The sequence below is a fragment of the Mustela putorius genome, unplaced genomic scaffold (genome assembly GCF_011764305.1).
Source record: "Mustela putorius furo isolate JIRA1106 unplaced genomic scaffold, ASM1176430v1.1 tig00003845_pilon_pilon_pilon, whole genome shotgun sequence".
Lineage (NCBI taxonomy): Eukaryota > Metazoa > Chordata > Mammalia > Carnivora > Mustelidae > Mustela > Mustela putorius.
The window spans coordinates 13942074-13959448 of NW_025421998.1; the positions used below are offsets into that span (position 1 = coordinate 13942074).

At 63.1% G+C, this 17375-nt stretch overlaps 1 protein-coding gene across 1 annotated transcript; it reads right to left on the reverse strand.

Moving 5' to 3' along the window:
• Nucleotides 1-47: 47 nt before the first annotated feature.
• On the reverse strand, nt 48-9882 carry AEBP1 (AE binding protein 1). The gene is made up of 21 exons (XM_004739710.3): nt 9321-9882; nt 7358-7699; nt 6773-6835; nt 6575-6646; nt 6294-6428; nt 6138-6215; nt 5454-5531; nt 5221-5301; nt 5064-5117; nt 4079-4188; nt 3867-4006; nt 3536-3620; nt 3295-3439; nt 3113-3198; nt 2676-2799; nt 2290-2486; nt 2018-2197; nt 1455-1806; nt 1235-1374; nt 1041-1140; nt 48-866 (listed from the first exon to the last, which is right to left on the reverse strand). Exons 1-21 carry the CDS (start codon nt 9571-9573, stop codon nt 217-219), a joined length of 3465 nt encoding a protein of 1154 aa, XP_004739767.2. The 5' UTR covers nt 9574-9882; the 3' UTR covers nt 48-216.
• Between the last annotated feature and the right edge of the window lie 7493 nt (nt 9883-17375).

Genomic DNA, 17375 nt, shown 5'->3' on the forward strand with positions numbered 1-17375 from the left:
CGCGGGGCATGCCGCTCTCCCTCCCCCAGTGCTCTGCAACAGGTGTCTGCGGTGAGCTTGCTTTATTGGTGAGGTTGTCGGGGCAGATGGCTGAGCAGTCCGTGCGCACGGGGCCCTGCAGCGCCCTGACCATCCAAAGCAGCCTGGCTCCTCGATGTTGCCCTGTGCGCGTCCCCTCCCGGCCCAGTGACCTCGAGGCAGGGGGCTTCCCTGTGCTCAGAAGTCCCCAAAGTTCACTGTGTAGGTTTCGGCTGTAGTGAAAGCGAAATCTGGGCCCATGACCACCACCACCTCCTCCTCCCCATGGTCCTCCTCGTGGTCCTCCTCGTGGTCCTCCTCCTCCGGCCCCAGCTCCGTCCCAAACTCGGTCACCACCTCCGTGTAGGTCTCTGTCTCCAACTCCTCCCAGCCCACTGTGGTGGCCTCGGGCTCAAAGGGCCAGGGCCCCAGGCTGGCACTGGGGGTGGGGGAGGGGATGAGCGAGGGCGCTGGGGGCAGCGTGACGGAGGTGGGGGGCGCAGCCGTCCCGGGGGTGCCGGGGGCGGGGGTCGCAGTGGCGTTGAGGCGCCGGAGCCGCAATTGCTCGCGCATGCGCAGCCGGTACTGCAGGCGGCGCCGCTGCATCCGCCGCTGCTGGGGAGTCATGGGGCGCGAGGGGTCGATGCGCGGGATGGGCCGGTTCCCATTCATGGCCATGATCTCACGGATGCGCTTCCAGTTGGAGCGCGCCAGGATGAAGTTACACTGGGTGGCCCCGATGTCGTAGTCCACGTTGCAGGTCTTGGCACTGGGGGTGTAGCCCTCGGCGTGGGCCGTGACGCGGTACTCACCGGGATTCAGGATGCGCCAGTAGTCGCCGCCGCTTGCTGCAGAGGGAGGCCGGCGCTGCTGCCCAGGATGTGCGCTCCCAGCCCCCAGCCCTCCCTCCGCCTCCCTTGGACCCTGGGGTGGGGGGTGGCGCCGCGGACGGTCTGGCCGAGACCTTGCACAGATCTGCCCCCGCTTCAGGCAGGAGGGGTGGCCCCGTGCGCACAAGGTACCTGTCTTCACGCCGTGGTTAATGCCGCTCACAGAGATGGTGGCGTTAGCGATAGGGATGCCCTGCTCATCTGTCACAACCCCCTTGATGCCCCGGTGAACCTGCAGAGGGACACAAGGCTGGGTGTCCCCTTGCAGGCCCCACACAGCTCCTGTGAGCTCCCAGGGACCCCAGCCCAGGCCAGTGCCCACCCACCTGCTCCATGAAGGTGAGCAGAGCCTCCTTGTTGTTCTCCCACTCTCGGGGCAGCTCGCTCTCATGGGGGAACTTGTCGCAGCCCAGGTAGATGGAAAGCTCCAGGCAGTTGGTGTGCAGGTAACTGAAGTCGTTGATGGCTACTCAGGGGCAGACAGAGCCACAGTCACTCATGGGCCCCGCCAGATCCCCCAGCCCGGCCCCTCCCCGGCTGACTTACTCCCAGACCGGGGGTTCCACTTGGCCCCATTGACGATGCCCATGCCACTGGTGTAATCCTGTGCTTGGCACCCTCCCCGATACGGCTCCGTCATGGTGAGGTGGGCAGACGCGAAGGAGATGGCCAGCCAGCGGAAGATGGCGTGGTCCGGGGTCTCCTGGGCCTCGGATACCTCATCCTCGTCTTCTCCCCGGGCAGCTGCCATGGCCGCAGCCAGCAGCTGCTCCTGGGTGGGGGTCCGGGCCATGTCGTAGGGGTAGGACACAAGACGCTCACCACCATTCAGGTTGGCCCCCAGCACAAAGGGGTTCTTCTCCATCCAGGCAATGATGGCTCGGACCTCTGTGGATACCTGGGGATGGCCAGTGCGTGAGGTTGGAGACACAGCTGCCATCATCCCCCTTGCAGAATGCACCCCCATACTCAAGCCCCCTCTGTGCCCCCATGCCTCGGTCGGCCCAGTCCCAGCCTCAGTCCCCCACCAGCCCACCCCCTAGTCCAGAGCTCAGGACCCCAGGGTCTGGGCTGCTCCCCTAGGCCTGCTAGCCAGACTGCGGCCTCACCGTGGCATCTGGGGAGAGGTAGCGTTCAGGAATGGGCAGGTTGTTGTTGGGGACCCGGTAGGGGACCCATTTCCTCTCCTCTGCTCCCCAGAGCACAGAGTTGAGATCTGGGAAGTCCTCATAGATGTCAAAACCTTCCTCAGTCCACAGCCCCATCGCCCAGTTCCCAAACTCAGAGCCCTGGAGGAACGAGCAAGGTTGGTGTCAGCCTGCCCCCCACCCCCCGCCCTGTCACCCTCACCCGCCAGCCCAGCGTCTGCTCCCCCACCCACCATCTGCGCTGCCACCTCGTAGCCGTCGGGGTTTAGCGAGGGCACCAGGTGGATGCGCGTGTCCTGCACCAAACTGCGCACGCGGGGGTTCCCATCACGGTACTCGCGGCACAGGTACTGCATGAGAAGCAGCAGCAGCTCTCTGCCCAGCACCTCATTGCCGTGGATCCCAGCCGTGTATCGGAACTCAGGTTCCCCTGCAAGGGCAGGAGCCTCAGCAACCTCCCAGGCCCCAGAGGAAGCACCCACCCAGGGGGCTGGGGGCAGCTGAGTCTTGCTGGGCCCAAAAAGGCAGACTGGGACCCCCAGAGAGGCTCTGAGATAGGCACAGGGACCAGCTGCAATGCCAGGGAGGGCAGGCCTCCAGGGGGTTTTGGGGCACACACCAAGCTCGTGATCCCCGGGGTTGTCCGAGATCTCCATGGCATAGATCTTGAGCCCGCGTGAGCTCTTTCCCAAGCTGTACGTGCGGGTAATTGTGGGGCACTCCTCATTCACCACCTTCATCAGCTGGGCGCAGGAGAGGGCACCGAGTCACACACCCCACACCCACAGAGGCAGCCCTGCACTCAGGCAGTGCCACGCCTCTTCCACCATCCTGGTCTGTTCCGTGGGGAAGGTCTCTGTGGTGGGAGTGGCCCCTGCAGGCCACACTAGCTCCTCTCGGGTACCAGCATCAGAGGGAGAGGACCTGCGGTTTTCCCCTGCCTGAGGCGAGGGCCAGCCGACCCCTCCCCCCAGGCAGGCTGCATCTGGGAGCCCTGACCCCAGTCGCCGGACAGCCTCTTCCCGCCCCTGCACCTACCCAGGGACAGGCCCTCACCTGGCGCATGTCCTTGTAGCTGTGGTGCCGGAAGTCCAGGTTGTCGGTGGCCACCACCTCGTTCTGTGCGTAGTAGCTGTGGACAGCTGCAGCAGGCGGCCGGGGCCCTGAGCGGGCCACCGGCCAGCCCCTCCACCCCGGCCAGCCCCCCACCCGGCTGCCCACCGGCCCCCTGCACTCACGAGTCACTGGACACCCCAGAACCTCCAGGCGCATGCACAGGCTGCCGTTCCAGGTGAGAGGATAGACGCGGATGAAGCGGGCCACCACCGGCTCTGGGAGCTCGCTCAGCACGGGCGTGTCCTTGTCCACGTTCCCATGGAAGGTCTGGGGAGAGGCTGGGCTCAGAGCAGCCCCCCGACCCCTGCCAAGAGCCGCTCCCAGTCCCGATGCCAGGGCAGAGCCACGAGCTCATGTGCCCACCATTTCCTCGTAGCCGTTGGTGTACATAGTCCATGTTTGGCTGTCGTTGCTGAAGCCCACGAAGAAGGAGGTCACGAAGTCATCACTGGGGAGCAGATGGCGGTCAGGGCAAGGCTGCTCTCCCTACCCCAGGTCCCAGGGCCTCAGGAGCTGGCAGGGGCATGTGGAGCTTGACCTGGGTGGCAAGAGTGGCTCCCACACCCGCTATGTGCCACAGGTGGGTGATCTGCTCATCCACGAGGATTGGGCGTGGCACATCCTGCATGGGATGCAGTCCTGTGCCCAGGGCCATCCATCCCTCGAAAAGTGCCTGGGAGTCTGGCTGACGTACTGGATGCTGGAGTCACGGCCCTGGGTGATGACGCCCGTGAACTTGGTGATCCTTCTGGTATCGACCTCAATCCACTGTCTCTGAGCATCGTCCTCAGCGCACCAAGCCCCGTCATAGTAGTCGTCCTCGGTGGCCCCAGCCTGTTGGGGAGTGGGTTGAGCAGGGGGAAGAGCCCCCGGGCCAGCCGAAAGACGGACGACCCCGACACCCACCTGTATGTTGAGCCGGCCTCGCTGGGCACCCAGGCCATGGCGCAGCATGGACGAGGCCCGGATCTGGTTGTCCTCAATGCGGTGGGACTCCATCCCAATGGGGGGACACTCTAGGGACATGGCACCCAAGGCTGGTGGCCCAATGGCTCTGCCACTCCCTCCCAAAATCCAGAACGAGGAGCCCAGGGCAGCCGCACCCTAGCCTGTGCTTCCCCTCCCCGGGACTTAGCTTCCTCCTCCCGAGAACTGGCAGGTGATGCTGGCTCCAAAAGGCCCCGGGGCTCACGTGAAATTACAGGGAACGGCAGGCATGGAGCTCAGATCCTCCCAGCCACGCATACCCCCCCCCCCCCCGCTTCAGGGGCTCCTGCACACTGCCTTGTGCTGTGAGTTCTATCCCCAGAGAGTGATCCCAGGGCACAGATGCTCCAGGACCTGTCCCTCCTGGGTCCCAAGACTTTAAGAGCAGGAAAGGGTTCTGGAGGCCTGGAGCATCATTGGGAATTTCAGGTTTGGGACCCATGTGTGGCTTTGGGTCGTCTGTCCAGCACCCTTACCCTGCTGCCACTGCATGGACCCCAGCCCCCACAACCCCCACACTCCCCAGCCTCCCCACATACACCAGCCCCCCCACATACACCAACCTCCCCCACATACACCACCCCCAACCCCCCACACTCCCCAGCCCCCCACATATACCAGTTCCCCACACAGTCCCCAGCCCCCACTCCACAGATCCTACATACACCAGGTCACACACACCAGCCCCCCACATACCATGCCCCCCACGTACCCCAGCCCCCACATATACCAGCCTCCACAACACTTCACAGCCCCCTCAATCCCCAGCCCCCACATATACCTGCACCCACCTTACTGCAGACTCCCCACACTCACACACCCATCCCCACATAACCCAGCCTGCCCACCCGCAACCCACACACCTGCTCTCCAGTCCCCTGCAGCCCCCAGGACCCTCACTCACTGACTTTCTCGGTCGGAGCCCACTCCTCCTCCAGCTCCTCACCCTTCACGGGCCCTGGAGGCAACAAAAGGAGATGTGGTGCAGAGGGTCCTGGGTCTCAGCGCGCACTCGCTCTCTCACAGACGCCCGGGCAGTGAGTCCAGCCCCAGACGCACACCTTTGTGGTCCTTGCCCTTCTCCACGCTCCACTTGTCATCCTTCTCGTCCTCCTTGGGGCTGCCCTCCTTTTTGGGTTTCTCTGAGTAGTGGAAGGTAGAAGCCATCTTAGCCCTGGGCTTCAGAGGGCGAGGGGGTCGGGCCTGCAGGGCTGGGGGGCTCGAGGGTCAGGCCATGGGGGAGCTGGGAGGCTCAGGGGTCAGGCCGCTGGGGGAGCGACGTGGCTGCACTCACTCAGCTCCTCCTTCTCCTCATCTGTCTCCAGCTCAGCGTGGGGCTTCCCGGGTCTGGGAGGACCGAAGTAGTAGTCCACTGTGGGGAGGCAGAGCCCTGCTGTGGCCCAGGTGCTGCCCCCAGGGGCCCCTCTGTAGACCAGAGCTCCTGGGTCCACAGGAGCCTGGCCAGCAGGACCAAGCAAGAGGGAGAGCAGGAGGAGGTGGGATCAGGGTGGGCCTTGAGGAATCCAGGTAGGCAGGGATGCGTAGGGAGGGTCTCCTGGAGGAGAGGCTGTCTAGGCACAGGTGGGATGAGCCCAAGTCGGGGAAGTCACCAGCCTGGCTCAGGAGGGCATGGCCTGGGGAAAGGTGAGCCATGGAGTCCTGGGCAGGGAGTGGGGCGCACACAGGACACACCTTAAGTGACACCGGACGCCTGTAGCCAGGAAGGGCTGGTCTTGAATGGGGGCTGAGTTGGGGCCAAGGGTCAGTGGGAGGGATTGGTGGGGACCTGGGGGCAGGAACCTTTTCAGGCCCCTGTGGACACAGGCACAAGAGGGAGAGGATGGTGACTGCCCAGAAGGAACTGGAGTCCCGCGCAGTGATGGGAGCCAGGGGCTTCGAGTGGCAGGACCCGTGGCAAAGCAACTCCCACCAGAAAGCACAGGAAGCAGGGGCGTGGTGGGCCGGGCCGGGCACTCACTGTCGTCATAGTGAGGGATCACATAGCCATCCCCGTAGTCAGGGGGCAGGGGTGGCGGCAGCGGCTTCGGAGGTGGCTCTGTGGAGGTGGGAGGCAGGGGTGGGCCCAGAGCCCCCGCGCCGGGCAAACCCCCGCCCCCCGGGGTCCCCATCCTACCGATCCTCTCCTCCGGGGCCTCCAGTCCGGGCCCAGGCGGCTTGGCTTTCTCTTCCGGGCGTTCTGACCAGGGCCGCTCGGGCCTCCTCCTGGTGGGGGGTGGCCGGGGCCGCTTCTGGCGTCTGATGTACTCAACTGAGGGGGAGGGTGGGCTCTGAGCCAGTCCAAGGGCCCCCCTCAAAGGCAGGGGGGCTGGGAGGACAGAGTTTCTGGGAGGGCTGACCCTCGGTGGACCCGGGGCCAGGGGTGCGGATCCAGACAGGGGCAGGGGGGCCACTCACAGTCCTCGTAGTCCTCCCTCTCTATCTGGTCGTTGTAGTCCAGGGTGGGCGGCTCGGTCTCCTCCTCCGGCTCTGGAGGAAGTGCTCATAGCTGGCTTGTGGAAGACACTCACTGATGCCCCTCCCCAGGCCCACTCTAGAAACCCAGCCAGCCTAGGCAGCGGGTCCCCCAAGGCTGGGAGGACATTGCCCACTCACCAGACTGGCGCTCCAAGTCAGTTTTTTCTTCTGGATCCAGCCAAGGACCTGGGAGGGCCCCACCTGCAAACACAAAGCCCCCAAGCCAGTGGACAGGAAGCCCACCCTGACCACGGCTCGTACAGGGAGCGCCCACGAGACCTAGGCCATGCCGATAGCTCCTGGAAGCCTGAGCTCACTCCCAGGAGGCCTAGACTATTCTGGCCTTCAGCACCCAGTTGGCGTCTCCTGGGGCTGGAGAGCTGGAGGGTTTTCTGGGGAGCCCAGGCCCCAGCAGGAGGGCAACCCAAAGGCCGAGGGCCCCACAACACACAGGAGAAGGGATCCAAGTGGGGCCCAGAGGACAGATCCAGGATACTGGAATCAAACCCCATCCACAAGGCCACCAACACCCCTACCCAAAGGAGGCAGCCGCCCCAAAGGAGGTCCAGCCAAAGAGCTACATTCATGACAACAACAAGTCTATGGGGCCCACCCTGAGTGGCCCTCAGATCTATCTGCAGGAAGCAGGGGCCTAGGGATGCCCTCCCCCTCCCAGTCTCCTAGCAGTCAGAACCCCACAACCCCAGGAGAGCCTGCACACACCTCCCTCCTGGGGCAGCTCCTCAGGGCCGGGGCTGGGGGGTAGGGGCCGTGGCCACCACAGGGTTTCTGAGGGGGTGGGGGTGGGGGGCCTCTTCCCAGTCGAGGGCCTCTTGGTGGCTTTGGGTGGCTTCTCCTTGGGCTTCTTGGTGGCCTTGGGTGGCTTCTCCTTGGGTTTCTTGGTGGCCTTAGGTGGCTTCTCCTTGGGCTTCTTGGTGGCCTTAGGTGGCTTCTCCTTGGGTTTCTTGGGTGGCCTGAGGGACCCTTCCAGGGGCTGCTTGGTGGCCTTGGGGCCTTTGTCCTTCTTCCCTTTCTTCCCTTTGTCTTTGGTCTTGTCCAGAGGTGCTGTCACAAATGCAGACTTATGTCAAATCAATGGAGACTTCACTCTGTACCTCATGGGGCCCCCAAGGTGCCCACAACCAGGGCACAGCAGCTCTTGCTAGTCCCGTGTTTCTTGGATTGGGAAAAAGAGAGGTTAAGTAGCTCGCCCTTGTGGCGGAGCTGGGATAGGAAACCAGGCTTCCCGTCCGCAGTCCACAGCTCTGTCTGCAGCTCTCAGCCACCAACACTGCAGCTCGGCCAGGGGAAGCAGGCCCTCACCCTCCCACCTGCTTAAACTCAACAGAGGCCCGTTACCATGCTCTCCTTCCCCATGCGTCCACTCAGCTGACCAGGGGGCGTTATACTGTGTGGGGCACAGAAGGGACAGAGAGGCGATTGAGCGATCCAGGCCTGGGGGAGTGCCCTGTCTAAAGGGGAAGGAGGTCTCACCCGCGCCAACTATCACAGAGTCAAGGGCCAGGTCCTGGGGCCTCCCTGAAGCTCCCCGCAGAGCAAGAAAAAGGTCACTCGTGCCCATTTTAAGAAGTAAGGGGTCTGCTGTGGGTTGGCTGCTCTAACCAAGAGGGGGTCCAGGGGGCAGGAGGACAGGCAGGCACTGACGCTGCCCCCTCAGAGTCTGGGGGAGGAAGCAGGAGCGGGGCATGGGGCACTCTGTGGGAGTCCTCCTGGCCCCTGAGAAAGTGCGGTGCGGTGCCCGAGATATAAACACAGAAAAATTTACAGAATGCACACAGCCGGGAGAAACAGAGCTGCCACCGCGGCATCCAGGAGGCCAGGACAGCAAGCCTGGAATGGGGAGTAGAGGTGGGGAGGGGAGGCCATGTTGGGTCCTAGGATCCGCCTCCAAGGGGTGGGGAAGGAGCCAGGAAAGATCTAGAAGAGGACACAGGGGAGGGGCTGCTGACCTCAAGAATGATGGATGGTGCCTGGAGTCTCCTGGGAGAGAGAGATCAACAGGACCCTTGCCCCCCTCCACAAAGTCACCACAAACACATGAGATTTATTGACAACTGATTATGTAAGAAGCCCTGGGCCGCATGCCCTGTGATGCTCAGGGTGGTGAATGCACTGTCCAGAGAGGGCAGGGCGCTGCCCACGGCTCCCTGCAGCCCCCTCACCTGCCTCTGCGCTCTTGGAACAGGAAGCTAGGCAGGAGGCTGCTTGGAGCCCTCCCAAGGGAGGTCTGAGGCTGGGACTCTGGGGGGTGGTGTGGGCACAGCCAGGGTGTGCCACACACAGGCCCCAAGACCACATGAGGGCAACTCACAGGACAGACCTGGGGAGGGGGCAGCCAAATCCCCAGGTGGCTCAACGCTCGTCCTTGGGGGGGCGGGGGTGCTGGGGGTGAGACCAGGAGGGTGCAACCGTGAGGCAGCAGACCTGCTAGATATGTCTCCATGCCCAGAGGGCTGCAAGCCAGCCCTGACCTCTGCCTGGCGCAGTCTCCTGCCAGACATCTGGGCTCTCTTGGGCCTCATGGAGAAGACTGGACAGCAGCCAAACCCCTGCCAGGGCCTGCCCTTGTCACCTGCGACGAGGGGAGCCCAGAGGTCCCCCATCGGGCGCAGTGGACCAACCGCACCCCCACACCCCCTCCCCCGCACGCCCCTGGAGATCTTACCTTCTTTGGCTACCCCCAGGCGAGCCCCCGGCTTGTCTCCCGTCTGGGCTTTGCGGGCGCGCAGGGTGGGCTCGGGGGGCGGCGGCACCTCCAGGTCGTCCTCCCGGGTCTCAGGCTCCAGCTCCGACAGGAAACCCTCGAGGAACTCCTCAATCTCGTCGTCGGTCAGCACCGTCTGCGGGCACCCCCCGGGGCACAGCGCCAGCAGCGCCAGGAGGCAGCCGAGCAGGGGCGCCCCGCGCACGGCCGCCATGGCCGGGGCTCGCGTGGGGGGGCGCCGGGGGTCCCGGGGTGGGGGGTGCAGAGGAGTCCCGCGTGGGCCGGAGCTCCGGGGTTGGCAGAGGGCTCCGGGAGGGAGCGGGCGGGAAGATCCGGGGTGGGGCGAGAAGGCTCCGGGCCGGGCAGGGGCTCGGGGAGAGTGGGGGCTCAGGGGTGGCCGGGGACCTCTGCGGCGCTGGTGGCGGCTGGGAGCTCCGGCCCCGCGTGGCGCGCTCCCGCGCGGACCGCCTCTCCAAAGCTCCAGTGGCGGCCGGGGCGGGGGCGCTGGGGCTTCCGGAGCCGGCTTCCCCCACCCCTGGGGAAGGAGGAGGAGGAGGAGGAGTCGGGCGTGGACAGAGGGGCTGCGGGGGCGGGGGGTGGCGGGCGGCGGTCTGTCCTGGCGCGGTGCGCGCTTGGCACTTTCCGAAGCGGTAACTGGGGCTGGCGTCCCCGGCCTGAGGCTGGCGCCTAGGACAGAGCACCTGGGGTGCGGGGGGTGTGCGGAGGGAGGAGCTGAGGGGACGCAGGTCTTGAGGGCGCAGGTCCTAGGGGTCCACGCCGCCTGCCCCGCACGCTGGGTCTGCAGTGGGACCGGGAGGCGGGATGCAGGGAGACCAATGGAGGGGGTCGGGAGCCGGGAAGGCAGAGTCCAGCCGCGGCTTCTGGCCTCCGAGAACCTCCCCATCTCAGGGCTCCGGACCGGGACCCGCTGTGAGGGCTCCCGGCCAACCCATCCTTCCCTCTCTCCGGAGGCTGGGGCTGGCAACCCTGTGAACGGTCACCAGCTTTCCTTCAGACGCCCAACTAATTTCCCGGGCCGTGGGCCACGTGCGGGTGCCCGGTGAGGGACAACTCTTAGGGAACTCGCTCCCCCAGGGCAGGCGGATTGCTCTGCTGGGGCTGGGAGCCTCTCACTAATGCCCCCCTCTCCCTGGGTCCTGGCAAACAAGGGCAAGTTTAGAAGGAGGCAGAGAGAGCAGGGAGGGAGGGGAGTCCTTTCCCATTGTATTAACTTTGTGTAGAATTCACAGGACCCCGACTCAGCATTCACACAGCGATTTCCAACCGAGCTGAAGGGGTTCTTGCCTGCCCCACACCTGAGTCTCCTCAGCCCACTTATGTGGCCTCTCCAGCAAACGACATAGCCCCTGGTCAAGCCCGGAAAGATTTACCCACAGTGCCTGTGAGCCCAGCGGCATGTGGACCATATGGGGCGGGGGGTGGGGTGGTGGTTCGAAGACAGAGTAGACCAGACAGGGCCCCTGAGGGCCCAGCTAGGGAGAGACTTGGCGTGCCTTTAACCCAGCAAAGCTGTGTGCTGGGACATGCCACAGGGACTGTCCCTCGACACTGAGGTAGGAGGTGCTTCTGTCTGGGGCTCGTCCCCTCCCTAGAGTTCCTTCTGTTTCCTGCAGTGAACACTGCCTTGCCTCGGGACACACGGCTTTTGCACCGGCTCAGACCCCAGCACAGACAGCCCTCCTGTGCCTCTTACCATAACCTGGTTTTTAAAGACTGTTCACAGCAGCTCCAGCCGCCGCGTGGGCCTGGGAGCACAAGTATTGGGTAGTCAGAGAATCTCGGAACCCATCAGTAGTATCTGTATGGGTGCCTGCCTAGATCCGTGAGTCCAGAATAGATTGGTAATGTCTGCCATGGGTGCTGGTGCAGCCCATTAGGACACGTGTGTTTCCACAGGCTCCTTGAAGGTCAGCTGGCCCCACATGGGCCTCACAGCTGAGGCTGGAGCTCCCCGCAATGAAGGAGCGAGAAAGTGCGAGAAAGCACCGTGGGATTCAGTGGGTTAAGTTTGGCAGCAGTCAGCCCTGAGCCAAGGTTGTCTGGGAGGCTTTGGCCCCCTGAAATGGGTGGGAAAATCCAGGAGCCCCTGGGATGAACCACAGGCAGTTTGGTCCTCGGACTAACGGGAAAGAGAAGGGGCAGGTCAGGAAGCCCCTGGGCCCCTGCATGCAGCCACAGCCAGCCAGAGGGACACTGTGGGGGCTGCCGGCTCAGCCCCCCGGACCAGGAGCAGACCCCGGGGAGGCTCTGTACCCCTTCTGTTCAAGGCCCTTCCTTTACTCGGCACCGGTTCACCTTCGTCCGTGCTTGAAAGGCACTGGGGTTGTGTCAAGGTCTGGTCCTTAGGGTCCCACCCCAGCTCTGCCATCCCAGTCTTCTGAGGGCATGAGGAACCCCTGCCCCCAGCCTTAGATGGTGGTGCAGATGGGAGCACGTGCTATGCCTGGTAGGCTGTCAGCAGTGAGACATGCCAGCGCCTGTTGTCTCCCCCCAGAAACCACGCCACCCTCCTGAGCTGTCCAAGCACCGCCCAGCCCCTGCCCCCAGCCAGTGTCCTTGTCCCTGCTCTGTACTCACCCTGTCATGTGTCCCCAGGCCGGTCCTAGCCACAGAGATGAAGCAAGCTCTTACCCGTAAATGTCCTCTTTGAGCCTCTGAATCATCATTCTTGAAACTGTCTTGGAATTTGCTCTGTGGCCCCCAGTTGAGTGTGTCAAGCAGGGAGGCTCGAGGCCGGGGCGGGGGGACGTCACTTCCCTGGGAATGCTTCTGAGTTCAGCTGGCTCACACATGGATCAGATTTGGGCCCAACAGCCTCTGCCAGGGAAAATAGAAACCGTAAAAAAAATGAGAAAGGAATAGAAAGAAACTTTTCCTTGGCCACAGTGAGTCACCAACGGGAACATGAGCAAAAGCCTTGTGGGGAGCTGGGCAGGGGGTGGGGGTGGGGAGTTGGGGGCCCTCTGCCCCCAAGTGTCCGGGCAGGTGGAGAGCAGGGTGGCTGCTGTCCGGGCCAGGCCAGGACCTCCTGCTCCGTGCTTGGGGCTGGGACCCCACTTTCCCACGCATTTACCCTAGAAGGCCCTCGAGCTGGGCCCAGGCTCTGTCTGGGGGCAGAGAGGCAGCCATAAGGCCTGTTAGGGGGTCCCTTGGTGCTGAGGAGCAGGCCAGCTAACCAGACTCTCCGAGGGCAGCACAAGGCAGGTCCGGGGGAGGCTCGTGGACCTGTAGCTGCCATTCACCCCTTCAGGGTCCGGTGCCTCCTGCTCCCGGGTGGGGTGTCGGGATGCAAGTTCAGGGGCTCTTGGGAACTAGTGAGGGCCTGCTGGACCCTCCAGCTTCCTGTACCCCTACCTCGGGGGGCTTCCCTTCACTCTCTGGTAGGGTCTGCCCAAGGGGCCACAGCAGGACCGGGCTTGCCAGGGAGAGGGCAAGCCCGGTGGGCCACTCTAGCTGTGTCCAAGGAGAGAAAGGAGAGTTTCTGGAGGAACCTGTGGGCCAGCAGCAAGTCCTCTGGAGAGGGAGCTGGAGGGGCTCTCCCCACCCTCGGTCAGGAGCAGGGGAGCCCTCAGAGGTCAGCATAAGCGCCATCTTGGAGGAAGGGGGCCTTGCAGAGGCCCTGCAGGCTGCCAGGGAGGGCCAGGGGACATGTAGACAAAGCTTTCAGGTAGGGGTCACCAAGGCCACGATGCTGCTTTCAGCAATGTCCCCTGCCCCCAACATGGTGCGGTGGGGGAGCTATGAGCTCCTACATTGGAAGGGGTGAGGAGGTGGAGAAGAATGGGAAGGAATGGAGGCCACCCTCTTTCTAGTCTGGTGGGGTCCACCCTACAGGGACGGGGAGGGAGGATGTTGTAGGTGGGATGAGAACCAGAAGGCTCAGAGGACGTAGATCTGCCCTGCATGGTGAGGAAGGCCCCAGGATGGGCCTGGGGCAGGAGGGAGAGAGCTCCCACCATCCTGGAGGTCAGTCTTAGAACTGGGACCTCAAAGAGTTCTGTTGACTTAGTCTGTAAGACCAAGGCTGGCTCAGGACCCCGGGGCCACTGCCCCACAGGGACAGAGCCTGAGGAGTCCTCTGTCTCTGCAGCTTGGACAGCTTCAAGGCAGTGTTGGCCTGGGCCTTGGGAAGTGTGAGGTTCACTCCCATTCTTGCCCCCATGACCTTGGCGCTGTTCCCTTCACCCACCGGACCTCAGTGTTCCTGCTTTCCAAATGTGGTCACCGGAAGCACTAGGAAATGCTGGGGGTGGGGCACGGGGTGGGGGCAGGGAGGGCATTCTCTACTGGCCCCTCTGGGGAAGAACTGAGCTCTGGGTCTAAAGATGTCCCCAGACCAGCCAGCAGGCCACCCCAGCAGGAGACCACCTCACCCCATGTCGCCGTGGCTACCACATTCCTGGTACTAGGAGTCTAGGAGGCCCTCCACCTCCTAGTCTCCAGCCCACAGCCACCCCCAGTGACGGCCCCCTCCACCCTGCCCACCCCCCGTCCCGCACCTTTGGGCCCCCAGGCAATTTGTGCATGCCTCTGTAGCCTGTCTCCACGCTAGCTCACTGGCTCCTGGAGCTCCACAAGCAGCTGGCAGGCACAGAGACCATCTGCCCCTGACACAGTCAGGCTGCAGGGCACAGGAAGTGAGTGATGGACTGTCTGGAGACAGACAACAAGGGGAAGGTAACGACCAGTGGGGAGACAGAGTCCTGGTCTGTGAGACAAAAGATGGGGGATCTCAGAGGGGGAGACTCGACCCCCCCTTAGGCTAGGACCCCCTGTCAGGCTCCCACGTCTCCGGTCCTAGCACGTGGAGGGCAGACAGGGACGGATTCACACTTGCCCAGTAGGCTACCATCTTTCCCCGTCCCTAAGTGAGAAAGCAGCTGCTGCGGGAGAAGGGATATGTTCGGGTCACAGCATGTCAGCGGCAGGGAAGGGCCAGGAAGGACTTTGGAGCTGGACTGAATGCTCTTTCCATCTGGGCTCCCCAGCCTCTGGGCCCAGGCCAGAGGGCCGCGGTGGCGCTAGCCCAGTCTGCAGAGGCCCGAGTGTCACCTGGGCATTCACCCACCAACAATACCACATGCCCGGGGTCCGGCTGGGGCAGCCACAGGGCACAGGAACTGGGACAGGCATGAGTGGCAGAGCCGGGGAGCCCCGAAGAGACCCTCCTTGGCTCCTGGGGCCTCGGGAAAGCAGCTTGGGCACCAACGCTGGGCCTTGGGGGAAGCAGAGCCTCAGTACTGAGCTGGCCAAGCGGAGCCTTCCTCCATACCTGGCCAGCCGGCCCATGTGTCGGGGGTCCTCTCAGTGGAAGGCCTGGCAAGCCCAGGCTCTGGACAGCAGGCCCAGGGATCACGTCCCAGCTCCTCTCTGCCTCTTAGAGTCCTGGTTCTGTCTCTCAGGATCAAGGGAGAAGGCCCTGGGCCGGGCCCACTCTTCAGCTCCTCCCTCTGGGGAGTGGCCCCTAGAAATGCCCCCTTGCGTGCAGGAGGTCAGGCCGCTGGGGGGGCAGCATGGGACCTGGGGTCTCCCAGACAGTGTCTAGTCAGCCACACAACTGGCAGAACAATTTCCTTGGTTTCTGACATGTGATTTTCCACAGTCCAGTGTCCCCGCCCAGCTCACCAGGCCTGCTCTGCTGAGTGAGCAGAGTTCTCCCGGATTCCTTCCATCACCACAGGACCCAGCTCCCGGGGAGATGGGGGTCACCACAGCCACCGGGGCCCTGCAGGCTGGCGGGGGGCAGGCGTCCAGTGCCCTGAGAGCATCTGTGTATGTGGATGGGACCATGGTGCGCGGCAGAGGCAGCCGGACAGCCTGCCAGGGGCGCGTTCCAGGGGGACGGTTCCAGACGGCGTCTGCTGGGAAATGGACTGTGGATCCTGGTGGCTGTCCTCACCCAGATGAACTCCCGATGGGCTGAAGTTACAGATGTTAGAGGAGAAGCTGTCTGGCCTTCAAGGAAAACAGGGTTCTGAGTTTGGACTCCTCTCGGGAGAAGTTTCTGGGCAGAAACTGCATAAAAAGAATCAAGAACTTTGTCTGGATTAAAGTTTTAGTTTTCTATTCAAAACGTACTGAAGATCACCTAAAAGGGCAAACAGAATGCTGGGGGTGGAACTCCCTGGATGGAGAGAGCATTTCAGGGGCTCGGCAAGACTCCAGAGCGGCCTCCGAGCTTCCGCCTCTCCCCTCTGACAAGGGGTCACAAGGGCCATGAGGACTCCCTCCAACAAACCTAGAAAGCTGGGCCCGAAAAACAGTGCCTTTGATAAAAGGAAGCTGTCCAATAAAATTCTTTACATTTTTAAACCAATCTGACCTTGTTTCCGTTTTTTAAAAGTGAGAGACAACACAGAATCCAGCAGTGCCCCAAAGTACAAACATAAGTTTCCAGGAAATACTTGCAAACTGTTGACCTCATTAAAAATCACTAAAATGCAAATTAAAATCTGTGCTCGGTGCTACTTTTCCTGCGTGAGAGGCTCCGGGACAGAACATCTCCTGGTGGAAGCGGTGCTGGGGAGACCCTGAGCACGCCTCTTGGGGTCATTTGGCTGCAAAGGACAGGATCAGGCTGAGCTTGCTCTACGAGTGTGTCCTACTGGGCTGGGGATGCCCGGAGCCAGAGATGTGACCTCAGGGTGTATCTGTGCCATGTCTCCAGACCAGTTTGCTGAGCTGCCCTGTGCACTGGGAGGAGCCCACAATCCTCCCCAGGGAGCCAGACCTGCAGGAGAGCGAGGTCAACCCCTCTCCCTGCCCTCCCCCACTCTCTACATCTGTATGTCTTCACATACATGATGTACACACATGTGTGTTTATAGTGATACACATATCCCCTGAGGGCTCCGTCTCTCTGAAGAGCCCGGGCTGGAACCTCCCCCACAGCAGCCGAGTGGACCGACCATCCCATGGACACCTGGTGGGATGGGGCCCCTGCTGTCCGCTGCTGCCCAGCCTTCCCTGCCCGCCCCCAGCCCTTCCATATCCCGAACTCCAGCTTACCACGTGTCCCAGGAAAGGCTGGGACCAGGTGACTGGACTCCAGCCTCCCCCTCGCTCCCCTCGGCCTCAGCCAGAGGGCGGGCCACATGCACACCCCATGGGGCTGCCCCGGGCCACCTTCCTGGGGGCCACGAGAGGACCGGATGGCTCAGCAGGCCACAGCTCTTCTTCTTGGGAAACCGGATGCAGCCTTGTGAAGACCGCATGCCCCAGCACCCCCACCCTGAGGCGGGCTGTGGCCACACGGAGGTGCCCTATGGCCCTGGGGGTGACAAGCCTGGTCGCACAACCCGTCCACAGGAACTCTGCGGAGCAAGGTATTGCGTTAGTCCCTGAGAAATCCTCCCCGGGTCCACCCAGACTAATGTGACACATTCCTGATTTCACTGGGAAGAAATGCCACCAACATGGTGGGCGTGTCCTATCTTGGGGACATGTTTGCTGTTCCTTCTGCTGGCAGACCCTTTTCTCAGACATCACTACTTTCGGTCCTTTACCCAAAGGCCCCCTCTCATTGAGGATCTCTGCACTGACCTGCAGAGGCCTTCAGCCCTCCCCTGTGTCCCCTGGAACAGCCCACCCCACACCCCCACTTGGTAGCTGACATATTGACCCATGGGGCTACCCCGATGGCATTAATGCTCCATGGAAGCGGCCTGCCTGTGCTGATGCCCTGTGCCCTGCACCCTGTGACTTGGAGGTCCCTTTCCCCTGACTACAGGCTTGGTCATGGGCTACTCTGGCCAGTGGGACAGGAACATATGTATCTCAAAAGGAGGCTTGAAGAAGCGCTTGCAGAGTCCCTCCCCCCCGCCCCCCCCAACTTTCCAGAACTGTGCGGGCAGACCTGGGCCGGCCTTCTGGAGAACGGACCACAGGGGCAGGCTGAGGCCCTGGGGGGCCGGCACCCTGCCAGGAGGACCATGAGGGTGACCGGGGAGGCTGGCCAAGCTGGGCTCATGCGGAGAGCAGCCTGGAGAGCTGGCC